The sequence below is a fragment of the Mustela nigripes genome, chromosome 16, assembly GCF_022355385.1.
Source record: "Mustela nigripes isolate SB6536 chromosome 16, MUSNIG.SB6536, whole genome shotgun sequence".
NCBI classification, from domain to species: Eukaryota; Metazoa; Chordata; class Mammalia; order Carnivora; family Mustelidae; genus Mustela; species Mustela nigripes.
The window spans coordinates 58,129,867-58,154,728 of NC_081572.1; the positions used below are offsets into that span (position 1 = coordinate 58,129,867).

Sequence of the window (24,862 nt, forward strand, 5' to 3'; positions counted from 1 at the left end):
TGAGACTTGGCTGTCCCCTTCCTCCTGGGAGCCCTGGGCCCTCTGACTTTCTCCTTGGGGGACACAGCGATTGGGGGGGCTGGCAGATGTAGGCTCAAGTCCTGATTCTGTTTCTCGGAGGGACCCTGGGCAAGCTCATTGATTCCTCAGGTTAGCTCATCTGGAAGGTGGGGATGATGGCCCTCCCCAGCCCCCAGGCTTGTTGGAAGAACTAAAGATGCGAACATGGTACATATAAGGTTGGTTGAGCCACACCAAGCGCCGGCCCCCTGCTGCAGCCCTGCTTCTGGGCCTCGAAAGCCCTTGCTGAGTTCAGTCCGCCAGGCTGCTCCCAGCTTTCTTCTCTGCTCTGCTCACTGTGGTTTCCTGTGTGTGGAGGTCCCTCCCTCCTCCCCTGTCCTCGGTGACTGAGCAGGCCCATCTAACGTGAACAAGTCACAGCACCCAGGCTCCTGCACTTCTCTTTATTGTCCACCTGGAAGGGGTGAGGCCTGGGAGACGCTGGCCCCCATCTCACCCCAGGCTGGCTACAGTTTTTATTGTCTGCTTTCCTCCTCCTGTGTCCATCGAATCTGCAGGGTTTCATCTGGACGGAGAAAGGAATGGGTCACTGGCTGTCTTGTAACAGGTGGGAGATCTGGCCCCTGCCTCCCTGAAACTCTGTAGAAGCTACCCACTCAGGCCCTCTCCCTCCTTGGCCAGCGCAGGCAGCCCCTCACCCCTGCCCAGGCTCACATCTGCACTGGTTTTGGTGTGTAGAGTGTGGGCTGCTTCCAAGTTCCTTCTCCAAGCTTTCTGGGTTTCGCCAGTCGAGCCCCTTGGATATCACCCACTGACACCAGCCTGACTCTGCTCTGTCTTTGGAGGATAGGGCAGACCCTGCAATGTGGTGAGTGGCAGAGAGGAGTCAGGGAGGAGGCATGGGGCCAGCGGGTAGTCCCAAGCTAGAGGGGGTTCCCGTCCCTTCTGAGCCTCCCCGGTTCCTCTCTGTACAACTTGGGCCTTGCACACCAGGATGCTTGAGGCCGCTCTTGGCATCTGTTGTGATCTACCCTGGTATGCAAAGAAGGGCGGTTGGGGGGATGGGAGCTGGCCAAGAGCCAAGCCTTGTGGCCCAGTGCCCTCACCAGGCTGCGATGTCCCTGCCAGGGACTCCTCGGAGGCCCGGGGATCCTGAACGGGGCTTTCTGTGTGCTCCAGTAGACGGATCTCAGTGCCTGTGGGACTCTCAATCACCCAGTTAAAATCTGCAGAGCCTGGCAGGATCAGGGGGTCAAGGTTGGGGCACCCCTCAAGTCTGTTGCTTGTTGGCACCCCCTGCCCCGGGCTGACCCCGCCGGCTCTCACTGTCCCGCTGCTCGGGCTCGTCTTCTGTGTCCTCCTCAAGCTCTGGGTGGGGAGAGCATCTGAGGTACCTTCCCTTGCTATAATACTCCTTGCGCTGCTGATCAACGTCCTGGTCCCACACGACGGTGGCTGAAGGCAGGGATGGGTTTCTGAAGGTAGGGGGATCTGAGGAGTCATCCCAATCACGCTGAGTCTTCCAGCTGCCTGGGGCATCCAGGGATCCACAGGTGTCCATAAGAGCCCCCCCTGCACAGGGGAGAAGCTCAGGCCCTGGGTTCTCATCTCCATTCTATGCCCTTCTCCCATGTTAGGAAACCCCAGCGAGCTCTCCGTCCCCCACACCTTTCTCGGGCTTCCTGAAGGTCGTGCTGAGGACCCCACCCCAGTTGCTTTCTTTCTTTCTTTTTTTTATTTAAAGATTTTATTTATTAAAAAAAAGATTTTATTTATTTATTGGACAGACAGAGATCACAAGTAGGCAGAGAGGCAGGCAGAGAGAGAGGAAGGAAAGCAGGCTCCCTGCCGAGCAGAGAGCCCGATGTAGGGCTTGATCCCAGAACCCTGAGACCATGACCTGAGCCAAAGGCAGAGGTTTTAACCCACTGAGTCACCCAGACGCCCCCAGCTGCTTTCTGTCTTCCCTGGGCTTGCCTCCCATCACCTCCCTCTCAAGACCCAGGGCTAACCCTTGACTTCTGGGATGTGGTTCCTGGTCACCAGACAAATCTCATCTTGGACTTCTCTGGTCAGTCCTCCCATCTGGCCTCTCTCCACAGGCCTGGGCTCCATGACCTGACTACCGCTGCCCAGACTGGAGCGAGCCCCATGGCAGGGCTTGTTTTTACTGAAGGGAAGGCTTTTCTGAGCCTTGAGGAACTTTCCCTCATCATAGTGCGACTTTCGGTGCTTGTCAAAATCACTGGAGTCTGTGGGCCATGGTAAGAGCTGGGCTTTCCTGCCAGGCTCCTGCCAAGGGTTCACTCTGCCTCCCCTTTCCACTCAGCCCCGACCCCTCATCTCACGTGTCTTGGAAAAGATGTCTGAAGACTCTGAGCTTCTCTTATTACGGTACCGCAGGACCTTGGGGTAGAAATTGTCCATTGTTGCAAACCTGAAGGGGAAGGAGACTAGTTGGCACCCAAGGGGAGAGGACAAGGGGGGCAGGTGGTAGATGAGGACTCGCTGCCTTGCTCTCTCCCACCTTGGCCTTGGTCAGTCCTGATAGGAATTGAAGTACTTCCCATTCTGGTGGCCAAAAAGCAGAGGGGGCTCTGACCCCAGGGGTGGAGGAAGGAAGAGGCCCCACATCCCTACTGATATCTGGTGGGCCTCTCACCTTTCAGCCAGCGCCTGGGGAGTCACTGTGTGAGAGACCGCCCCAGGCATGTCCTCATCGCTGTCCTGCAGCCTGCAGCGGAGGGAAGGAGCAGGGCTGAGAGGGGGGGCACCAGGCAGTATCCAGTCCCTGAGACCTCTCTGCCTCCCCAAACCCCCTTTGAATAGTGAAGGGTCTGGGCTGAAGGCTAGAGCTGCGGGCTCCACACCTGTGGTAGGGGGTGCTGGGCTCATCCACCTTCATAAACCCATAATCCTTGTCAGCGGGGTGGTAGGTGGCCAGGATGTTCATTTCATCCCACCGCTGGGCCTTTTTCCTGGAGTAGGGGAAAGACACAAGAAATGGGGAGGAAACTTCCCGGCGGCCTCCTCCTTACAGCCCTCCCTCATTCCTTCATTCAAAACCTTTTCCTTGTACCCTCTCGTCGTGTCCGAGGCAGAGGAGCCTGGGGATCGGGATTACACCCAATGATCTGCACGCACCGTGTAGCCAGCGTGGACGGGGCACCCGCTGCTCTCCGCAAGGCCCGGGACCTCGGGTTTCCCACCCAGTGGCCCTGTGCCGTCCCGGCTTCCAGGTTGTCGGGACTCCACCCCCTCCCCGAGCTCCGCCCCCGCCAGTGTCCGGCACCCCTCCCTCGGGGCTCCGCGCCGGGAGCCGGCCGAGCTGGATTCCGTACTTGTCAGCGCTAAGGGATTTCTGCATCAGGATGGTGGTGCTGGTCTTTAGGATGCTGCGGGGCCAGTCCTCACAAGGTTTGTGGAGGTTCAAGCAGGTTGACCCGGAGCGCGATGGACTGCATTCCCAGCTGTACACCCCAGAGCCCCCCGACCCGGGGCTGCAGGTCCCGCACACACTGGCTTCAGGGAAGGGGGCAGGTAATCCGTCAGGGTGTGCCCCGGACCCGGCGCTGAGGCTCGCAACCTCCCCCGGGGGCCAGTGGGGCCCCGAACCGAGGAAAGCTACCCCCCCGGTGGGCCGGCTAGAACCAGAAGCGCAAGTTACGATTTCCCCGGAGTGCGGGGAGGGCCCAGAACCCTGAGACGGGACCACCCCGGACGGCGGCCCGGCGTCGGCCGCCTCCGCTCCGACTCTTTCTGGCACACCCTTGGGTGCCGCTCCCGGGGATTCCCCGCGGAGGCCGCCAGCAGCCCCCGGAGATTCCCCGCGGAGGCCGCCAGCAGCCCCCGGAGCCTCCCGCCTCTCCATGGCCCCACCCGGGGACCGCTGTCAGCGGCCCCGCCCCGCCTCCCGGTTCAACTTGGCCCCGCCCCGAGGCCCCGCCCCCACCGCAGCGGGCTGGGGACCATCGGGCCGAAGCCCGGGTATCCGTCCGCTCTGCTCCCTAAAGCCGCGGCCCCGGAATCAAGCTTTATAGAGGGACCTCGGGCCGGGGCCCCTCCCTTTGTGTCCCACCCAAAGGCCTTCTTTCTTTGTCTCTGGGATTTGTTCCCGCCCTTCTTCCCCATCACCGCCTTCATCCGCATTATCCAATCACAATCAGGGTCCTTGTTCGGGGCGGAGAAGCCTGGTTGTGACGTCACAGCCCTCCCACCTCCGCGCGAGCTCGGGGTCGGGCCGGGAGCTAGCTCGAGAGCTGGGGTTTGGGGGCAGACCATCAGCCGTCGCAGGAGACCGCCGCGGCCAGGGTTTTGCTGGACTCTGTCCGCGGCCTTAGGACTTAAGGGTTTGGCTGGATGGGAGTTCAAGGTGGGCTTCCTTAGAAATGCCGCGGGCCTTGTATCCCCCCTAAGCCAGCCGGCTTTGCCTCTCACGGGAGGGGAGATACCAAGTGGAGGCGTGGCAACACTGTCGCGAAACGTGCGCTCTCGAGGTGCGGGGGGCCGAGGTTTTCATGCGTTAACTACAGGGTCTCTTCTCCGAATCCCACGGACGCCACGCTCCCGCCCGCAGTAGGCGCAGCGGAGGGGACACTTGCTCCCGCCTCGCCGGAAAACGACCATCTCTAGGAATCGCCTGCCTCGGCGAGGGCGGGGCCGGCGGGGCCGCTGTCGCAAAGCTGAAGGGGGGGGGGCAGCATCCCCTGCGTCGTAAAGACGCCTGCGGCCGTCGTTTCTACCGCTGTCGCAAAAGCTCCCTGCCCCGTCTGCACGGCTGTCGGGCCCACTCCGTCACCTCGTTGTGCCGTAAAGCAAGCCCGCCCGACCCCGTCGTCCTTCCGTTCCCACCGCGGCGGTCATTAATTCCCCAGCCGGGGATGCGCCGTCGCCCGGCAGTGCCGTAAAGCATTCCCGGCCCCAGCCCCGAGTCCTGTTCCCTCCGGGTGTCTGTGCACCGCGGTTGCCACGGTGCCGCCAAGCGCGGCTGTCGCGCGGCCCCGGTGTCAGCGGCAATGGCGGCGGGGTCGGGTGGGAGTGGGGGCTCTGGGGGAGGCCCCGGGCCGGGGCCGGGTGGGGGTGGGGGCCCCGGCGGGAGCGGCGCAGGGCCGGGGTCTGGCGGGGGTCTGGGCAGCGGCGGGGAGCTGCACCCGCGCACTGGGCGCCTGGTGAGCCTGTCGGCCTGTGGGCGTACAGCGCGGCGGCAGCAGCCGGGCCAGGAGGTTAACCACGGGCTGGTGTTGAGCCGGGAGCCCTTGCGCGATGGACGCGTCTTCACCGTCCGCATCGACCGCAAGGTGCGGAGCGGGGCCGGCGGAACCGAGATAGGGGGAGGCTGGTGGGAGGGGAGAGCGGCAGACACGGGGCCGGACAGTCAGGCTGGCTCGCATCGACGGCTGCCGAGAGGGCACCGACCTGCGGGGCACTGGGCACCAGGCGACGGGCGGGAGGGGAGCACGGAGAAGAAACGTTCGCTCTCACGGGAAAAGGGACGAGGACAGCTGGCGTTTCCTCAAGACCCAGGGGCAGGGCAGGGACGCTGGGCTTCGTCCCCAGGAACGGTTAGGGACCAGATCTCCCGGATCGTCCCAGGAGGTGGAGGATGGAGGGATGTCAGGGATGTGATGGGAAGGGAGGAGAGAAGCAGGGAAGGACCAACCACTGGCGGATACGCTCCCGCGGAAGGATGGGTGAAGAGAGACACGGGGAGAGGGAGGTGTGCGCGCGCTGTGTGTGCCTTGGTGAAGAGGCCAGGTGCGCAGAGGTGCGATGGGGAAGAGGTGGACTGTGAATGCAGCCCGAGCCTAGGAGAGACTGGGCGGGCTGAGGGGAGTGGGACCCCAGAGCAGGGAGTGTGGGCGTGGAGAGCTGGGAATCCGGTGGCTGAGGAGTCACAGAGATCACTGCTTCACGTCTCCAGAGAGAAAAGCCAGTTAGTTGCCCAGAGATGTGGGAAGAGGGGGACACAGTGGTCTGGGACATGTGGGTTCCTAGTGGTGGGAGACCTATGGGGGCCCATCCTGAGCCTCTGTCCACCGCCCTTATCACAGGTCAACTCCTGGAGTGGCTCCATCGAGATCGGGGTGACGGCACTGGACCCCAGCGTGCTGGACTTCCCCAGCAGCGCCACAGGACTAAAGGGGGGCTCATGGGTGGTGTCAGGCTGCTCGGTGTTGAGGGACGGACGTTCTGTGCTGGAGGAGTATGGGCAAGACCTGGACCAGCTTGGGGAAGGGGACCGTGTGGGCGTGGAGCGCACAGCTGCTGGGGAGCTGCGGCTCTGGGTGAACGGGCGGGATTGCGGAGTGGCCGCCACGGGCCTTCCCGCTCGTGTCTGGGCCGTCGTGGACCTTTATGGCAAGTGCACCCAGATCACCGTGCTGCCCCCTGAGCCAGGTTTCAGCCCCCCTACTCCCATCCCCGCACCTCCCCTCGAGCCTTCCACACCCCCCGAAGATTCCGCCTTGACGGAACAGGGGACCTCCGGGGATGAAGGTGAGAACACAGGGCAGTGGCGGAGGGGTGGGGCAGAGGGAATGGCTGAAGGAACGGGAGAGACATAGTGGCAAATGAGGCTGGGTGTGAGCAGGGTCACTCAGACATCCCCCCCTCCCGCCCCAGTCTGTTGAAGGGGAAAGCAGGGGCTAGAGAGAGGAGAGGGGTCTCCTGGCTGTGGGCCCTGCAGCAGGGGCTGAACCCTTATTCCCCTCCCATCCCTCCTGGTCCCCAGCCTTCATGGTGTCCCCAGCGCAGGCCCGGCCGGAGACGTTTCCTAACAGCCTTGAGTCGCATAATGGTGAGGGCTTCTGGGAGGCTTCGGGCAGGGGAGCGGGAAGTGAGGTGGACGAGGCGAGGGGAGGGGCCTCAGGAGAAGGCTAGGGGGAGAGTGGCGAGCCTGAGGAGGTAGCGCCTCATTCCAGCTTCCCCCCCCCATCCCACTGCCGCAGACTTTGCCAGCATGGAGCTCTCCGAGGTGGTGGGCAACGCCATCCTGTCTGCCTACAACGGGGGGCTCCTAAATGTGAACCTGAGCTCCCCGCCGGCAGGGGAAGGACTGGGGTCTGGCGGTGCCGCCACCTCGCCCGTCCTCACTTCCAACGATGCCCTGCTCTTTCACGAGAAGTGCGGGACGCTCATCAAACTAAGCAACAACAATAAGACCGCCGAGCGCCGCCGGCCCCTGGATGAGTTCAACAACGGGGTGGTCATGACCAACCGTCCCCTGCGGGACAACGAGATGTTCGAGGTGTGCGAGCTGCTCGGTGCTGGCTGGCACCCCGCCCTCTGGGACCCAAAGACAGGCTTGATCCTTGATGGGGGCAGGGTGGGGGCGGGCAGAGAACAGTCTGAGGGTCTCTTCTCGGCATTTACCCTCCGCATCTCCCCCTTCCTGCTGTCACTCCCCCCAAGATTCGCATCGACAAGCTCGTAGACAAGTGGTCGGGCTCCATTGAGATCGGTGTCACCACCCACAACCCCAACAACCTTGAGTACCCAGCTACCATGACCAACCTGCAGTCAGGTACCAGCCCCCCACAGGGCGGAGGCCCCTTCCTCGGGTGAGGGCCACCGGGGCTCTAGCTGGGCTGTCCCCCCTTCCTCTAGGCACCATCATGATGAGCGGCTGCGGGATCTTGACCAACGGCAAGGGCACTCGCCGGGAGTACTGTGAGTTCAGTCTGGATGAGCTGCAGGTGAGGGGGGGCAGGGTGCAGCGTGGGGGCCCCCTCTCTGGGGCTGCCTCATCCCCCACTTCCCTGCCCAGGCTGCATGGTCTCTGCTGTGGCCTAGAGCAAGGCCTCTCCCCTCTCACCTGAAGTTTCTTTTTGAGAAGGTGGGGTTGTCCGATGGTTAGGTTTGCAGATCTGGGGAGTCAGGGGGTCACACTCTCTCACCGTGTGGCTGTGGGGCAGTGACCCGAGGTGAGAAGCTCGAGGGTTGTCGCTGGTACGGTGTATTTTTTTTTCCTATATTCTTCTAATGTCTCAGCTGAGCCCGTTAGCGTTTTGTAAACTGTTTGGAGAGGTGGACGAGGTGACGTTTATTTATAAGGTGGCTTCACCGGGAGTCGGGAGCGTTCTGGGGGCTCGGGACTGCGGCATCTTTGCAGCCGTACCCCTGCGGCCTGGGGGGCAGGACAAGCCTGGAGCCTGAAGGGGGAATGCATACGAGACCTTTGTTTTTCTCCTTTGGCTAGGAAGGTGACCACATTGGCCTCACGAGGAAGTCCAACTCTGCCCTACACTTCTTCATTAACGGCATTGACCAGGGTGAGGGGACGCCCAGAGCCGGCCACCGGCCCTGGCTTTTGGGGGCGGGGACTCCGGACCTCCTCGTTCTGCCTCTCTTTGATGTTGTTCCCCCCTCTTTCCCCCCCACCCAGGCGTGGCTACCCCACTGACGCCCCCAGTGGTGTACGGTGTGGTGGACTTGTACGGGATGGCCGTGAAGGTGACCATCGTCCATAACAACAACCACAGCGACCGCCTGCGCCGGAACAATGCCATCCTGCGGGCACTGTCTCCAGAGGGTGCCCTCCGCCGCGCCGCCCCCACCGCCCAGGCTGAGCCGGAGCGCCTGCTTTTCCACCCCAACTGCGGGCAGAAGGCAGCTATCACCCACGAGGGACGCACTGCCCTGAGGCCCCAGTATGGCCCATGGGGTGGGGAGAAGCCTGCAGAAGGGGCTCTGTTGGGATTGGGGGGCGGGGGGTGGAGAAACAAGAGGCGGAGGGATTCTGACCTGGGGAGCTCGGGCCGGCGAGCTGGGAGCCTCGCACCAGCGAGCAGGGAGCCTTGCGGAGAGTGGAGTTTCTCTGGTTGACTTCAAGCAGTGAGCATCAGGCAGGCATCGCTGGCTAAGTTGGGCATGCTCAGAGAGCGGGTTCATACCTGAGTCCCCGTTCGCTGTCCTCAGTGCCACCGATGACTTCAACCACGGCGTGGTGCTGAGCAGTCGGGCCCTGCGGGATGGAGAGGTGTTCCAGGTGCGCATAGACAAGATGGTGGACAAGTGGGCTGGCTCCATTGAGATTGGGGTCACCACCCACAACCCCGCCTACCTCCAGCTGCCCTCCACCATGACCAACCTGCGCTCTGGTGAGCTCCCAGGAAGGGCAGGGCCAGGAGAGGGTCCCAGGGAGGGAGCTGTCCCCAGAGCCCTGACACTGGGTCCCCAGCTGGGTCGTTCCTGATCCTACTGGTGACTACTGTTTTAGGGGCGGAGCGCTGCCATGTGGACTGGGCCTGTGGGGTACGGGGACGTGCATTTTTCTTGCCCGGCCCTGGGAAGAGAGCTGACCTCACACAGGGCAGGCTGGGCCAGCAGCCTTGAGGAGAGACATGGGGACTGCTGTGCAGCATAGTGGAGCCCTGGTTCCCGCTCATGTCCTCTACCACTCCTTGTCGCCCTAGGGACGTGGATGATGACCGGGAACGGGGTGATGCACAACGGGACGACCATCTTAGACGAATATGGGCACAACCTGGACCGCCTCAAGGTGGGAGAGTGGGGGCACCGCCGGGGTGCGGTGCGCAGGGAGTGGGGCAGGCGGGGCTGCCGTCGGACCAGCCCCCCCCGGAACTCTGCCTGACTCCTCACTCCAGCCCCCCTTCTTCCAAGGCAGGGGACACGGTGGGCGTGGTGCGGCGGGAGGATGGGACTCTGCACTTCTTTGTCAACGGGATGACTCAGGGCCCTGCAGCCTGGAACGTGCCCCCGGGCGTCTACGCTGTCGTGGATCTGTATGGCCAGGCAGCCCAGGCCACCATTGTGGACGACGTGGGTGAGGGCCAGGGCCGGGGCTGGGCGGGGGGTGGCCTCAGGGGGCCTCAGAGACCACTGCAGCCTCACGTGCTCCATCTCCTCTCCCAGAAGTGCCCCCCGTGCCTGAGCCGCTCCCTGAAGGGAACAACCAGGTGTCCCCCAGCTCCCCATCGTCAGGCGCCGGGGGCTCCGACCTGCGCTTCCACCAGCTGCACGGCAGTAACGCCGTCATCACCAATGGGGGCCGCACAGCGCTCCGCCACAACTGCCGCAGCGAGTTCAACGATGCCATTGTCATCTCCAACCGGTCAGTGTCAGTGCTGGCTCGGCCCCCGCCTCCCGCTGCCTGGCCTCGGCCACCCGCGCGGGGCCCGTCTGATGGCCACCGTGTCCCTGGCAGGGCCCTGCGGGACGGAGAGCTGTTCGAGATTGTCATTCAGAAGATGGTGGACCGCTGGTCAGGCTCCATTGAGGCTGGTGAGAGGCACGGGCATGTGTGTGTGCCAGAGTGGTGCGGGCTGCCTGTTGCCGGGGGCTTGGCTCTGACCCCCGCCGGCCTCCTCCTAGGGGTGACTGCTATTCGGCCGGAGGACCTTGAGTTTCCCAACACCATGACAGACATCGACTACGACACCTGGATGCTGAGGTTCGGCTCCTGGGCTCAGGGGCGGCCGGGCAGGCTGGGTGGCGCCGGTGAGGGCACAGGGGGCCAGGTGTGGGGCCTGCGGTGGCCGCAGACAAGGACAAGCCTGTGGGGGTGGCTGCCCCCGCCCCTTGCCGCTGGCCAGCCCTCCCGCCTCCGCACGTGTGCTCCGGCAGCACCCCTGCGGGGGGATCCCAGAGGGCTGGGACGCAGGACTGGGTCTCCAACCCCAAGCTGAGGTCCCAGTCCGAGGCCCGGAGTGGGGCGCTCAGCGGCCCGTGCGTTTCACCCCGCAGCGGCACAGCCATCATGCAGGACGGGAACACCATGCGCAACAACTACGGCTGCGACTTGGACGCGCTGGGTACGGGCGCGCGCATCGGCATGATGCGCACGGCCAAGGGTGACCTGCACTACTTCATCAACGGCCAGGACCAGGGCGCCGCCTGCTCAGGCTTGCCCCCGGGTAAAGGTGACTGCTCGGTGGCACTTGGCCTGCCAGCCTCCTGCCGGCCCCGCCCGGGCCAGCTGGCCCCTGACCCTTTCCTCCTCCACCCAGACGTGTACGCAGTGGTGGATCTCTATGGCCAGTGTGTCCAGGTGTCCATCACCAACGCCACCGGCCCCATGGACAACAGCCTGGCGACCAGCAACACCGCCACCGAGAAGTCCTTCCCCCTGCACTCCCCAGGTTCAGCTGGCGGGGAGGGCAGACGGGTGGGCTCTGCTTCCCCGGTGGGGGTGGAGGGGGGCGGCCAGCAGCAGCAGACTGGGCAGGGAACAAGGGCAGAGAGGGAGGGAGCCAGGGTGGGACGCCCCCAGGAAGTAGGGAGGGGCTAGAGTGTGGACTGGGCACCTCCCCCGCCCCCCACCCTGCACCCAACAATGGGACCCGTCTGCTTTGAAAACGGGTCTCCTTTCAGGGAGAGGTGTCCAAGAAGCGACAGCCAAGGGGGCCTTTAGGGCAACTTCCTGTTTCACCTGAAAGCCCTGTGCCCGGTCCTTTCTGGAGCCTGCAGCCCCCATGCTGCCCCTTCCGGGGATCCCGTCTTTCCGCAGTGGCCGGTGTGGCTCACCGCTTCCACAGCTCTTGTGGCAAGAATGTCACTCTGGAGGAGGACGGCACGAGGGCGGTGCGAGCGGCCGGCTATGCTCACGGCCTTGTCTTCAGCACCAAGGAGCTCAAGACGGAGGAGGTCTTCGAGGTGGGTGGTGGGCTTGCTGCCGCAGGGCCAGGCTGCTGCTGCTGCCTGTCACTGCACCTGTGGCAGCCCCGTGCTCTCTGTCCATCAGGTGAAGGTGGAGGAGCTGGACGAGAAGTGGGCGGGCTCCCTCCGCCTGGGGCTGACCACACTAGCGCCGGGGGAGACAGGGCCTGGCACAGCCGGCGGCCCGGGGCTGCCTCCCTCTCTGCCTGAGCTGCGGTCAAAGACCACCTGGATGGTGACCAGCTGTGAAGTGAGGCGCGACGGGCAGCTCCAGAGGATGAACTATGGCCGGAACCTCGAGAGGCTGGGGGTGAGGCAGCCGGCTCCCGGCGGGGGCAGGGGCGGGGGTGTCGGAGGGGGCTGTGGGCCGAGCCTCTGGGCTCATCTGCTCTGGGTCCCAGGTGGGGAGCCGTGTGGGCATCCGTCGGGGTGCCGACGACACAATGCACATCCTGGTGGACGGAGAGGACATGGGGCCTGCGGCCACTGGCATCGCTAAGGTCAGTCTGAGCTGTTTCTTGGTTTTGCGGAGCAGGCTTGAGGCCCCCCACGGGGGTCTGACTCCCCTGTCGTGTGCGTGTCCCCAGAATGTGTGGGCCGTGCTGGATCTCTACGGGCCGGTACGGAGCGTGTCTGTCGTGAGCTCCACGCGGCTGGAGGAGCCAGAGGGCACCCAGCCGCCTTCTCCCAGTTCGGACACTGGCAGCGAAGGCGAGGAGGACGGCGACGGGGAGGAGCACGGCCTGCAGGTGAGAGACCGCGGCGGGGTGTAGGGAGCCGGGAGACACCAGGGTGCTCTGGGGTTCTCTGATTCCACCCTGGTGGGCAGAGGCATAGACGCCAGCCCTGTGTAAATGCCTGTGGTGGGGTGGCTCGGGCCTGGCATGGGTGGCCCTGGCAGCGCCATCTCTCCTCTGCACCAGGGCCAGAATCAAGTGGTCGTTATGCCCATAGCCCTCGAGTTTTTGGAAAACCACGGGAAGAACATCCTCCTGTCCAATGGGAACCGGACGGCCACGCGGGTGGCCAGCTACAACCAGGGCGTTGTCGTCATCGGCCAGCCCCTAGTTCCCCAGCTGTTGGTCCAGGTGGGCTCCTCTTGCCCAGGGTCGCTGGGGACCAGCCCTCCTGGAGAAAGCCCCCCCATTTGAGGACAGAGTGGAGGCAAGCCCCCCAGAGGAGCTTCCGGGGCTTTGGTCCGAACCCCGCAGTGGGATCTGTAGAGCGATTCTCAGGAAGTCCCCCTCCCTGTGACTGGTGAGGGGAGCAGTAGTGAGGGACTGGGAGAGTCCCGAGAAAGATGCACGGCCCTGCACGTGCATGCCGGGAGGGCTTTGCCTAGGGAGGGGGCTTTTCTGCTACAGATGAAAAGATTTAGTCCGCTGAAGGCAGCCCCTGGGGACAGGCACCCTTGCCCGGGCAACAGCATCAAGGCTGACACAGAGAAGGAAACCAGTGAATTTGCAGTTTGCAGTTCCTCCGGCCTCAGAAGGGACAGCACCCCTCCCTGCCCGGGGCCGCTGGGTGGCTTCTTTGCAGGGGGCCGTGACTGGGGAGTAGTAGTCACCTTGCCCCCCAGGTGCGGATAGACTCCCTGAACCGACAGTGGACATCTTCGCTAGTCCTGGGCGTCATCACGTGCCCGCCGGAGAGGCTCAACTTCCCCGCGTCAGCCTGTGGCCTCAAGCGGGCGGCCTGGCTGCTGCGAGGCCGTGGCATCTTCCACAACGGTCTCAAGGTGGCTGGGGGGTGGCAGGAGGGCCCTGGTGGGCGGGGTCACAGCTATCGGGAGTGCTGTGTGGGGAAACCCTCTAGTGGGTAAGCAAGAGCATGTCATCATCTAGACTCAGGCTTGTCAAGGCCACCTGTGTCCTTGCCGTTGGGAGCGTGGCTGTGGGGGGCCAGCGGTTGGCGGGTAGAGCCTGGGCAGGGGGTGAGCATGGAGGCAAGGCCCAGGCACCGGCAGCCGGAAGTGGAGCGGAACCTAGGGGTGGCCACCACCTGTGGTCTGAGCTCTGGGAAGACAGTAGGTCTCCCTCCCCGCCCCCCAGATCTGTGAGAAGTTCGGGCCCAATCTGGACACGTGTCCTGAGGGCACCATCCTGGGCCTGCGGCTGGATGGCTCTGGAGGGCTGCACCTGCACGTGAACGGGATAGACCAGGGCGTGGCTGTGCCAGACGTGCCCCAGCCCTGCCACGCGCTTGTGGACCTCTACGGGCAGTGTGAGCAGGTGAGCAGGCTGCCGGCAGGGTGGAGGCGGCGCCAGGTTGCGCAGGTGTGGGTCTCCCTCATCACGCCTCCCCTGCAGGTGACAATCGTGAGTCCCGAGCCGGGAGCTACCAGTGGGAAGAGTGCTGGTACCCAGGGAGACATGGAGAAGGCGGACATGGTGGACGGTGAGGCAGCCCCCAGATCCCCAGGTGCGTGGCCCCGCTGCCCCCGCTACCCCTGCAACCCTGCCCCCTTCCGCCCTCTCAGGCATCAAGGAGAGTGTGTGCTGGGGCCCTCTGCCCGCCACTGGCCCTCTGAAGAGCTGCGAGTACCATGCCCTTTGCTCCCGCTTCCAAGAACTGCTATTGCTTCCCGGTGAGTCCCCGGTCCCCCAGAACCCGCCGCATTCCCTGCTGCCAGGGTGGGGCCGTGCCAGGAGCCCAAGGAACCGGCGGGAGAGGAGGGGATGCTGTGTGCTGGAGACCCGGGATGGGAGCCACAGCCAACTACCTCTCCCTTTCCTGCAGAGGATTATTTCATCCCTCCTCCGAAGCGGAGCCTGTGCTACTGTGAGTCTTGCCGGAAGCTTCGAGGGGACGAGGCCCACAGGCGCCGTGGGGAGCCCCCCCGGGAGTACGCGCTGCCCTTTGGCTGGTGCAGGTTCAACCTCAGGTACTCTCAGGCCAGGATTGCGTGTCTCCCTTAGCACTCGCTCCGCCAGTGACGAGGGAGGCTCCCATGGGACAGAGGATGGTGTCCGTGAGTCAGCTGCTTGTGTCCAGTGTCCCCTGGGTCCATCCTAGGGTGAATCCGCGCTTGGAAGCTGGGACGCTGACCAAGAAGTGGCACATGGCGTATCATGGGAGCAACGTGGCAGCGGTCAGGAGGGTGCTGGACCGAGGGGAGCTGGGAGCAGGTAACCGGGGACCAGCAGAGGCAGGGCGGGCCGGGCCCAGGTCCCCAGGCATGTTCCTGACCTGGCTTCCCTACAGGCACCGCCTCCATCCTGAGCTGCCGGCCCTTGAAAGGCGAGCCCGGGGTAGGGTTTGAGGAGCCTGGGGAGAACTGCGCACCCCCACGGGAGGAGCAGCCCCCTCCGGTGCTGCTTTCCCCCTCCCTCCAGTATGCTGGGGCCGAGACCCTGGCATCCAAAGTGCAGTGAGTACAGGGGGGCGGGGTCTCCACGGCTTGCCCTCTGCCTTCCCACCGGGACACTCTAGAATGGTTAGCTTTGAAGGTGACTAGCACTACGGGAGTAAAACAGTGAATGCAGTGGGCCCCCCTCAGCTGTTGGAGCACGGTCAGGGCCACCTCAGGAAGAAGCTTTGAGCAGAGGCCTAGAGAAGGGGGCCAGCGGGCGGGCGGGTGGGGAGACGGCGGCCAGAGCCCAGCCACCGGTGGCAGGCGGGTGTGACCCCGAGGCACAGTGCAGGTCACAGGGGGAGGAGGAAGCCCGAGTTCCTCACGGCCAGCTTTCTGCTCCTTGCCCAACAGATTCCGGGACCCCAAGTCCCAGCGGACGCACCAGGCCCAGGTGGCGTTCCAGGTGTGCGTGCGCCCCGGCTCCTACACTCCCGGGCCCCCTTCGGCCGCCCTCCGAGAACCTCCCGACCCGCACTTCAGCCCCGCCGAACTCGAGTGGGTGACCAAGGAGAAGGGGGCCACGCTCCTGTATGCCCTGCTGGTGCGGGTGGAGTGAGGGCCGGCCTCTCGACAAGCACAGTGGGGCCCCGACAAGCACAGTGGGGCCCCGGCCCGCGGACTCTGAGTGCCGCTGGCCCGACTCCACACCCCGGCCCGACTTCCCGGCGGACGCGCCGGGAGCCTGGCCGCCACGCGCTGGAAGGGGAGCGCGTCTCCGCGTGCAGGGCGCACGACCCCGCGGGGCTGGGGGCCCGGCAGCGCCCCTCATGCACTGTCTTGGGGAACACGACTCCCCGGACTCCCTCCCCCGTGTCACTTAATTTATTTCCGTTTTCGTTCCTGTTACTGTGAATCCCGAGGAGCACCCCACCCCCGGACCCCGCGCCCCGCCCCGGAGCCGCCGCCGCTTCCCAGGCCGCCGGGCGGAGAGGGGAGGGCGGGCGCGGGGAAGGTGGGCCTCTGTACAGTTGTTACGGACGCGGAGTTCCAAGGAGCCAATAAACGCCGTCCCGGTGCGCGTGCCTCGGCCTCTCTCTCGCGCCGCCCCTCCCCACCCCCGCGCCGAGCCCTGGGTCCACCCAGCTGGGGGCGCCGGACGCACCGACGGGGTTTGGCCTCCCCCGGCACCCGTCGCGGCCGCTTCCGCCCTTCCCTGCGCCCGAGCCGCGAGGCCGCTGGCCGGCCCTGCTCCGGAAGGAGTCGGCCCGACGGCCGGAAGTGACGCGCGGCCCAAGCGCGCAGGAGCCGCGGGGAAAGCGCAGCGAAGGCGGGTAGGGAGGGGCCGGTGGGGCGGGGGGCGGGTAGCGCCGAGGTCGGAGACCCCTGCCCGCCGGCGCACGCGGGACACCCGGGGTCGGCCGGGGGAGAGGGAGCGGGCGCCGGGCGCGTGATCCCCCGGGGCGGCGGCGGCGGCGGCGGCGGGCTTCCTCCTCGGCCCGCCCGGCGCGACCCTCCTGAGCGCCCGCGTCCCGGCAGGCCCCGTCCGAGGTCTGGCAGTCCGTGACAGAGCCGGGCGCCCACGGCCCGAGCGCCCCCGGCAGCACCATGCCGGCGCTCCTGGAGCGCCCCAAGCTTTCCAACGCCATGGCCCGGGCGTTGCACCGGCACATCATGATGGAGCGGGAGCGCAAGCGGCAGGGTGAGCCGAGCGGGAGGACACACGGCCCAGGGCGGCAGCGCCCCGCCGGGGCCGGCCCCAACCACGGGCGGAGCAGTGCGCTGGGGCCGCGCGGAGGAGAGATGGGACGGGACGGCCCCTCCGGTGGTGGGAGCTGAAGGCCGGGTCTGAGGTCCAGAACCCTTGGGTCGGGAAGGACCTTGGAGAGCACCGAACAAAGCCTCCCTCCCCTTCCCCTCCCGACGGAAGGAGCCATTGCCGAGGGGGCAGAGGGGGCACTGTGATAACCGCGTTTGCAGGAGCCCCGTCTCTGACGTGCCGGTACTCTAACCACCCTGTCGTCCTCCCATTCTGCCTCTTCTTCAGAGGAGGAAGAAGTGGACAAGATGATGGAACAGAAGATGAAGGAAGAGCAGGAGAGAAGGAAGAAGAAAGAGATGGAGGAACGAATGTCACTAGAGGAGACCAAGGAACAAGTAAGCGACCCCTCAATCTGTCCCAGCTCTTTCCTCCTCTGGTCCTCCTGTCTCCAGCCTCTCTCCCCTCCCTCCGCAGATCCTGAAGTTGCAGGAGAAGCTGTTGGCCCTACAGGAAGAAAAGCACCAGCTCTTCCTGCAGCTCAAGAAAGTTTTACATGAGGAGGAGAAACGGAGGCGAAAGGAGCAGAGGTGGGACTGGAGAGCTAAAAATAAAATCAGAGCAGAGTGTAACTAGATCGGGTAACACCAGATCCGTGTCTAATGGCAGAAGAGGGGGCACTCGTCCTTGTCCTTGATTTTGACCTGCCCGCCTTTCACCGCAGCGACCTGACTACTCTGACGTCAGCCGCGTACCCGCAGAGCCTGACGGTTCACACAGGCACGCACCTCCTCAGCATGCAGGGTGAGGAATGAAGACCCCTGTGTTAGAACGCGCCCTCCTGGGGGTTGCAGCCACCCACTTCAGCCTCACGAAGTCCTTCTCCCTGTCTAGGGAGCCCTGGAGGACACAGCCGCCCGGGCACCCTTATGGCAGCCGACAGGGCCAAACAGATGTTCGGACCCCAAGTGCTGACAGTAAGGAGGACTGGGTGTGGCGCACACTGGTTTCCCGGCTACTTGCACGCAGACCCAGGAGCCTTCGTGCAACTTGCATCCCAGTCGTGAGCGTTGGGTGGCACTTTACCACATAGCGGACGCGGGGCACATGCAGGGCGTTCGGGGCGCTGCTCTGGGGCAGTTTCCCGCAGGAGTCAGCACTCCTCTTCCCTCCGCAGACCCGGCACTACGTGGGCTCGGCAGCAGCTTTCGCGGGGACCCCAGAGCACGGTCAGTTCCAGGGCAGCCCTGGTGGGGCTTATGGGACCGCTCAGGCCCCACCGCACTATGGACCCACACAGCCAGCGTACAGCCCCAGTCAGCAGCTCAGAGGTGAGTAGTGGGAAGAGGGAGGAGCTGGCTCCCCCAGCTGCGGGAAGGAGGCCCAACAGCCAGTGCCCCTGCCTCCCTCAGCGCCTTCAGCGTTCCCGGCAGTGCAGTACCTGTCTCAGCCGCAGCCCCAGCCCTACGCGGTACATGGCCACTTCCAGCCCACCCAGACAGGTGAGGCCGCCCCCGCCCCGGCCCCAAGCATCCACCACGCTTCCCTTTCCCGTGCTCTACTCAGGCTGCACATGTCCCCTTCCCCTCCTAGGCTTCCTCCAGCCTGGCGGTGCCCTGTCCTTACAGAAGCAGATGGAACACGCCAACCAGCAGACCGGTTTCTCAGACTCTGTGAGTATGGCGTCTTGGGAGGTCAGGGGCAGCACTCTGCCAAGGGGCGCCCCCAGGCTGCCTCAGGTCCTGACTCTCTTCTCCATAGTCCTCCCTGCGCCCCATGCATCCCCAAGCTCTGCATCCAGCCCCGGGACTCCTTGCCTCTCCCCAGCTCCCTGTGCAGATGCAACCGGCAGGGAAGGTAAGGACGGGAATCCCACTCGAGCGAAGCCCTGTGCTTCCGGGGAAAGGACTGGGTAGGAAGAGCGGCCCCCACCCCTCCTTTTCCCTCTCCCTGGGGAGGGGGGCGCACACCGACAGAGCCCCCCTTCCCCCACCACCAGTCGGGCTTTGCAGCTACCAGCCAGCCTGGCCCTCGGCTCCCCTTCATCCAGCACAGCCAGAACCCGAGATTCTACCACAAGTGATCTTCAGACTGTCTTCTCGCTAACCACCCCCGCTATGGGTGAGGGTCCCTGGTGTGTCCCAGCCCAATAAAATCCACCTCACCACCCCTGGCTGCCGTCTTGTGTTGCCTCCCTGCCCAGGCCAGGGCTGTACAGATGGGGAGGGGTGGCAGGCAGGTCACAGGAGGACAGGGGGTGGGTAATGAACTCAGCTGCCAAGTTCAGTGTCCAGTGCCTGTAGTTTCTAACTCTTATGTTCTGATCCGTAAACACCCATTTAATTCAAAAAAGCAACCGAGTTGGGGCCTTCATATTAAACTTGTAGTTTTATTCAGGTTTGATTTTAACAAATGTGTCGGGGAGAGAGCCCATAGGAAAGGGTGAAGCCCATGGGGGCAGGGCCCTCCCAGATGCCTGAGGAGGGGGCAGGTCCCCTCCCCTTTCCTCTTCTTCCCTCCCCAGCTAACGGGATTTGGGGAGAGACAAAGGCAGGGAAGGGGGCTGGTCCCCCATCTGTGGGGTGGTGCTTGGGGTAAAGGGCCATGGGGAAACAAGGGACTAGAGCAGGGCTGAGTGGGGGGAGGGCACAAGGATCATTTTTGCCAGAATCCACAGCTTTCTGATTCCAGATTGAATTAAAAAAAAAAGGGGGGGAAACAAAAAACAAAACAAAAATCCCACTAAACCACAAGCAGCACCCGCCCCCTCTCCCTGACCAGGGCTGTAGTGCGAGGGGAGAAGAGGAGGGCAGCTTCACCAAGGCCAAGGATCACTCACTCCTGGCCGAGGGAGCAGGATGAAGGGCAGGGGCTCCCCGACAGATTGAGAGGGGTGTGGGGGAAACCAAAATAAAACGTCAAATAAATTGTGTAGGAGGAGTCGTCCAGCCAAGGGCCAGGCCAGAGCTGGGCCAGGCTGGGGGAGGGGGCCTCTGCAGGCTTGAGGATCACTGCTGCCACCACTGCCACCCTGGGGAGGAGAGAGACCAGGTGAGGCAGGAGATCACCACACCCAGGAAGGGTGAGGATCCCTCAGGGGGCCAGGAAGGAAGTCTGGAACGATGAGGGACAAGAGCGCAGGTTTTCGGTGGGGACAAGACGTGGGCTGGGGGGAGTGCGTCACATTCACCTGGGAGCCGGTTATTTTGCCATGGCCTTGATTGCAACAGCTGCCTCCTCTGTCATGGCAGACAGCACCGTGATCTGGGGGTGCAAATGGGAGAGTCAGAAAGGAGCTCAGAGGAAGAGGCAAAATGCAGTGAGGCAGACAGCGGGGGGGGGGGCGCCCTACCAGGATCTCTTCTCCACAGTCGTACTTCTGCTCAATCTCCTTGCCGAGGTCTCCCTCGGGCAGGCGAAGGTCCTCTCGCACCTCCCCACTGTCCTGGAGCAGTGATAGATACCCGTCCTGGATGCCGATCAGCTGGGGGCAGAGAGGGGAGCAAGCTGAACTCAGCCTGAACAGGCAGAGGATAAAGGGTCTGAATACAAACAAGGGCTGTAAACTGCTGACAGCCAACTCCCCGCTGTCCTGATGCCCCCCCCCCCGCCACAGCACAGAGCTCCTCTAGCCAATGTTACCCCCCCTGTTACCCCCCCCAAAACCACGAACCCACCCGTGTACCTGGAAGTCATTCCTTTTGATGTTGGGGACATCCATATTATGAGTGGACGGGCAGATATCTTCGTATTTCTTGCCAGTAAAGATGTCAATTCCGACCAGGTGGACCTGCATGTACGCATCACATGAAAGAGAAACCCAGCCGGGTCCAGGGCGGAAAGAGGAAGGCACGGTGCCCTGACAGGCAGGAAGTCAGACTAGGCTGTCGGGGCAAGATCGGGGGAGGCGGAACCAAGCAAACTGACTCAAGAAATAAGGTGTCCAGCAAGAACCAGAGGCAGACAGACCCCATTCAGGTTGGGGGTGACTGACAAGGGAAACCGTAGGGCACACTTGGGGCCACCAGTTACCATGAGCTACAAGAACACTGACTGAGGAGCCCCAGGAATGGGAGACTAGGTAAAACCTTTGAAAGAGCATCCGGACACTGGAATAAAAGGCACAGAACTAGGGACGACAAAAAGGAATGAGAAAGGAAGAAAGCAGAGAGGATGAATTCAGGGAGAACAAACTGCCCCAGGGAGAAAGAAAACGCAGACAAGGATCCAGACATGAACAAGGAAACCCAGGATGAACGCCAGGCCAAGCCAAGACAGACCAACTAGGGAAAAAAATCCTAAGAAATCCAACAAGGATGGACCAAGTGAAGTTTTCGAGGGGAGGGCACAGTAGGCTGAGCCTATGCCTTCGGCTCGGGTCATGATCTTAAGGTCCTGGGATCGATACTAGCATCGGGCTCTCTGCTCAGCGGGGAGCCTGCTTCTCTACCTACTTGTGATCTGTCAAAAAATAAATAAATAAATAAAAGTTTCCCAAGATAGAAAAAAGTCTTAACTGACATGGAAGCACTAGCCAGAATGCCAGGATCCAAGAACTTGAGGGGGCGGCTCAGGGGACTCAAGGGGAGGGGGCAGGCAGAGACTTCACAGACAGGACATCAGAGATCCAAAGGGAAAGCTGGTGTGGACTGTGGTACAGCAAGATGACTTAGAGATTCGGAGGTATCCTGGTGCTCTCCAGGAAAGGCTGCTTCCAACATTAGGCCTGGAGAAACCCTGGGAACAAAGACTCAGGGGAAAAGAGGCAGAAAGTGAAAGCCTGGAGGAAGAAGCAAGCAGCTGAACAGAGCACCCAGAAGAAGCCAGAGACTCCACGCAGAGTGGAGAAAGGTAAAGGTGGAAAGTATCCAGGGCTGAGTGCTGAGCGCAAGAACAGGACGGTAAACCAGCGCTGAAGGAATGGAGAGGGCTGGGACTGAGGACGGCTTGCTGCTGGGAGCCCCACGGATACGGGCAAGTGTGGGGAAGGCAAGATGCAGAGAGGTCAAGTTCTAACCTTGGCATGGCCATGCTTGCCCGTCTTGGAGGTAGACATCTCCACGATCTTACATGGCCGGCCTTTGAGCACCACGAAGCCGTTCTTACGTAATGCTGAGCACTGCATCGGAAAGGTGGCTGAGGCCCCCGCATCTCCTGTCTCGAAGTCCAAATCATCTGCCATTTTAAGAGGCTTCGATTCCAACTAGAGTCAGAAAGAGAACCCAAGTCAGTCAGGGTGGAGGCCAACAGAGCTCTACCGCCCTCCTCTCTGGACACATGGCTTCACCGCCCCCCCTAAGCCCTTTCCTTCCACCACCACCTAAAGGAGAGTCACCAGGCCCAGATTAAATACTGACTGAAACCTCAAGTACCTAAGACCTGCTGCGTGTCTGGGAATGGTGGGGGACTGAGGCTGGACCCGAAGCCCAAATGTACACTAAAGGGGAGGCTGGGGAAAGGCAGGCCGCAGGGAGTCAAGATGTGCAATCCCGGAGATGGGCAAAGGCTGACTCCGGGGACGGGGAAGACTCAGGTGTTACTTGCCACTGAAACCAACCACCCCTCTTCCCCACACACAACCAGGGCTATAATTAGGTGAGCAGCCATGAGCCAGCAGAGGGGCGGGGCTATGGGGGGGGGGGGGGGAGAGGGGAGGGTGGAGACCGGAGGACAGGGCCCCACCCGGCTCTGTTACACCCCCCACCCTATCCCCACACAGGCCAGTCACTGGCACAGGAAACCACAAGGCCTCTTTGGGGGATTCCCGCCTCTCCAGCACACATTTGCACACACAGCCGAGGGGGGGGGAAGCAGAGTTGTTTTCGAACTTCTCCCCCTGCCAAACACCTCCATCTCGTTTCCCAAAGGGAACCCAGGAACCCGGCCTCTCCGCGAGGGCCCTCCCACTTTTCCCAGGATGCACTGGCGCTGTCGGCTTTCGGGCCCGGCCTGCGGGCTCCGTGCGGAGCAGCCGAGGAGTGGGGAGTGGTGAATGACAATAAAATGAAAGCAAAAGGCTGCTGCTAGTGAGTAGTGGAAGTTCTGCCGGGCAGACGGCGCCGGCGCTCCCCGGCCCGACGCAGCGGCGCGGGCAGTGAAAAGGTGAAGCGCACCGGGCGCGGCGCGGAGCTCTGCGCCCGGGACCCGACGGCGCTATCGGCTCGGCCCGCAGGAGTTGGGCTGCCGTCCAATCGCCGGGGTCTCCCCGGTTCTCCGGCCGCCCGGAACGGGAGCGCGCTACTTACACCTGCGGACCGCCTCACTTCACAGCGGAGTTGGGGGGAGAGCTGCGGGGGCCCATGGGGCGGGGAGGCGCTAACATATGCCCGCAGCGGGCTCTCCCGGGTGATCAGGATCCGGGCCTCGGGCTTCCCCCCTCTCCAAAATTCCAGGCTCCCTTGGGCGCTCGCGAGGACTCGTTCTCCTCGCGCTGGGGGTTGCCGGCTCCCGCCCACCATGTGGCCTCCCGGGGCTTCCGGTGGCCGGGATCTGGGGGGGAGGGGTCCCCGCGCTGCCATGCGGCCCCCGTCCACATTCGGCCATGCGGCCTCCGACCCCGAGGGAAGCCTCCGGTAGGGGACACTTCCGGTGCCGCCGGCACCCCCTCCTCAAAGGCCGCGCCAGGCCGGAGCCACGCCGCCTCCCCTCCCCCCGGCCGGCCGCCACCCCCCCCAACATGCCCTCTCACCGAATAGCCCCCTCCCCCACCTCACGTGGCCGCGCGGCGCCCGGTTATCAACGGCCCAGGTCCCCTTGCCCCGGCGGGCCGATCTGGTCCCCGACCCTCGCCCCGGCGTGGCCGCCCGGCGGCCTCTCCCGCGTGGCGGCCTCGCGGCTCGCCGTCCCCCGCCCTGCGTCGCTCCAACGTCACCCAGCCGGCCCCAACCGTCACCCCGCGCGCCAACCGGGGCGCGCGCCCGCGCCTCTCCGCACCTCGCGCGGCTCGCGGGCCGAACCCTGTGCCGCGGCGGTCGCCGCCGCTCCCCTCTGCCCCCTCCCCGACCCTCGCGCAGTTCCATCTCCACTCCCAGGCCCAAGCCAGGGTTCCGCGCACGCGCGGCCTGCCCGCTCTCACCTCGCGCGAACGCACTGACTCGACCCCGTCCGCTCGCCGCGAGCCCAACCGCTGCCTCCGAGCCCGCTGCCGCCGCCGCCGCCGCCGCCTCTACCGCCGCCGCCGCTGCTGCACACGGGTCTTAGTACGCAGGCGCCGACTCCCCACTGACCAACCAAGCAGCCCTGTGACAGCCGCGCAAGCGTGCTATCTATCCCCTCCGCCCTCCACCCCCGCACTGCGCAAGCGCAAAGACCCTCCCCGAGCTCCACCCTCCCTCCCACCTACCCGTCCAATGACGCGTTTGCGTGACCCCGCCCCTCACAAACCCCGAACTCTTCCCACAAGTAGGCAGTGCGCAGGCGCACCCGGTTTTTCAAGCCCTTCAACCTCCTCTTCCCTTCCCGTGATAGACCACTAGCCCTACCGGACAGGACCTGCGCCTGCGCAAAGAGGAGCCCTGCACTCCACACCCTCTGAAGGGAACGCCTCGGCCTCCAGGCGCATGCGTATTGGGAATCCGGACCGCCCCTTCCACCTCAGACGTCGTCTGTACGCCGGGCGTTGAAATGACCACGCCACTGTATTGCTGGTCTCGGCGAGGACGCATGCGTCTGGGGAACGCCCCACCTCGGCTTTCGCTGGAGTTAAACGACTCACACGTTTCAGAAAACTTGCACTGCGGGGTGGGCCCCTGGTCTCGAAGCCCATCCCCCCTTCCCGCACATGCGCGGGAGGGCTTTTTCCGCACACACTTCCTAACGCTCTGGTGTGGTCGGGTTACCGCCCAGCTCAGCTTCACCGCCCTGCACGGCTGGTCTCGGCTCGGCCATAGAGTTCCAGCCGCGGGCTAGAGCGGCCGCCTGGCGGCCACCATCTTGTGGGAGCGCGGAGTCCGGCTGGCCGCCGTGGGCGGCCGGAGGGGCGGCGTGCGCCTGGGCCCCGGGGAAACTCCCGGGGCCTTTCTCCCCTTCTCTGCCCCAGGTGCTCCCTGCCGTGTCCGAAACCGTCGTCTGCGAGCGCCCTTAGAAAACCGAAGGCGGCGCGCTCCGTTCCACTGCCCTCTCCGGAGTCGCGGCGAAGGACCGTGAAGCGGGAGGCAGCCTGTCCCTCGGACTGT

General features: G+C 64.0%; 4 protein-coding genes across 11 annotated transcripts; 2 read left to right on the top strand and 2 right to left on the bottom strand.

Moving 5' to 3' along the window:
• Nucleotides 1-113: 113 nt before the first annotated feature.
• Nucleotides 114-4,144, bottom strand: LOC132003770 (uncharacterized). Its single transcript, XM_059379499.1, has 8 exons — nt 3,363-4,144; nt 2,892-2,999; nt 2,684-2,755; nt 2,370-2,458; nt 1,348-1,593; nt 1,128-1,256; nt 736-879; nt 114-586 (listed from the first exon to the last, which is right to left on the bottom strand). Exons 1-8 carry the CDS (start codon nt 3,890-3,892, stop codon nt 537-539), a joined length of 1,368 nt encoding a protein of 455 aa, XP_059235482.1. The 5' UTR covers nt 3,893-4,144; the 3' UTR covers nt 114-536.
• Nucleotides 4,145-4,829: 685 nt separating this feature from the next.
• NEURL4 (neuralized E3 ubiquitin protein ligase 4) lies at nt 4,830-16,014 on the top strand. Of its 4 annotated transcripts, none has more exons than XM_059379179.1 (29): nt 4,830-5,318; nt 6,072-6,516; nt 6,752-6,817; nt 6,969-7,267; nt 7,432-7,543; nt 7,627-7,715; nt 8,219-8,291; nt 8,405-8,669; nt 8,938-9,119; nt 9,435-9,520; nt 9,643-9,805; nt 9,895-10,093; nt 10,187-10,263; nt 10,354-10,432; nt 10,726-10,895; nt 10,989-11,120; nt 11,489-11,634; nt 11,723-11,947; nt 12,039-12,137; nt 12,225-12,386; nt 12,561-12,725; nt 13,217-13,375; nt 13,689-13,868; nt 13,947-14,034; nt 14,117-14,224; nt 14,377-14,521; nt 14,653-14,765; nt 14,842-15,007; nt 15,344-16,014. In XM_059379179.1, exons 1-29 carry the CDS (start codon nt 5,037-5,039, stop codon nt 15,546-15,548), a joined length of 4,680 nt encoding a protein of 1,559 aa, XP_059235162.1. In that variant the 5' UTR covers nt 4,830-5,036; the 3' UTR covers nt 15,549-16,014. The 4 variants fall into 4 exon arrangements, with proteins under 4 accessions (XP_059235162.1, XP_059235161.1, XP_059235163.1 ...); XM_059379178.1 differs by having other exon boundaries at nt 4,831-5,318; nt 10,726-10,901; XM_059379180.1 differs by lacking the exon at nt 6,752-6,817 and having other exon boundaries at nt 4,831-5,318; nt 10,726-10,901.
• Nucleotides 16,015-16,162: 148 nt separating this feature from the next.
• GPS2 (G protein pathway suppressor 2) lies at nt 16,163-19,425 on the top strand. Its single transcript, XM_059379182.1, has 11 exons — nt 16,163-16,263; nt 16,469-16,631; nt 16,977-17,086; nt 17,166-17,278; nt 17,413-17,492; nt 17,583-17,665; nt 17,866-18,019; nt 18,101-18,190; nt 18,282-18,361; nt 18,450-18,545; nt 18,688-19,425. The coding sequence occupies exons 2-11, from the start codon at nt 16,538-16,540 to the stop codon at nt 18,769-18,771; spliced, it is 984 nt and encodes a 327-aa protein (XP_059235165.1). The 5' UTR covers nt 16,163-16,263; nt 16,469-16,537; the 3' UTR covers nt 18,772-19,425.
• Nucleotides 19,058-24,367, bottom strand: EIF5A (eukaryotic translation initiation factor 5A). Of its 5 annotated transcripts, none has more exons than XM_059379189.1 (6): nt 24,180-24,200; nt 21,706-21,891; nt 20,374-20,478; nt 20,041-20,172; nt 19,879-19,952; nt 19,058-19,719 (listed from the first exon to the last, which is right to left on the bottom strand). In XM_059379189.1, exons 2-5 carry the CDS (start codon nt 21,868-21,870, stop codon nt 19,890-19,892), a joined length of 465 nt encoding a protein of 154 aa, XP_059235172.1. In that variant the 5' UTR covers nt 21,871-21,891; nt 24,180-24,200; the 3' UTR covers nt 19,058-19,719; nt 19,879-19,889. The 5 variants fall into 5 exon arrangements, with proteins under 5 accessions (XP_059235172.1, XP_059235170.1, XP_059235171.1 ...); XM_059379187.1 differs by lacking the exon at nt 24,180-24,200 and adding an exon at nt 23,764-23,876; XM_059379188.1 differs by lacking the exon at nt 24,180-24,200 and adding an exon at nt 23,397-23,417.
• Nucleotides 24,368-24,862: the final 495 nt, after the last annotated feature.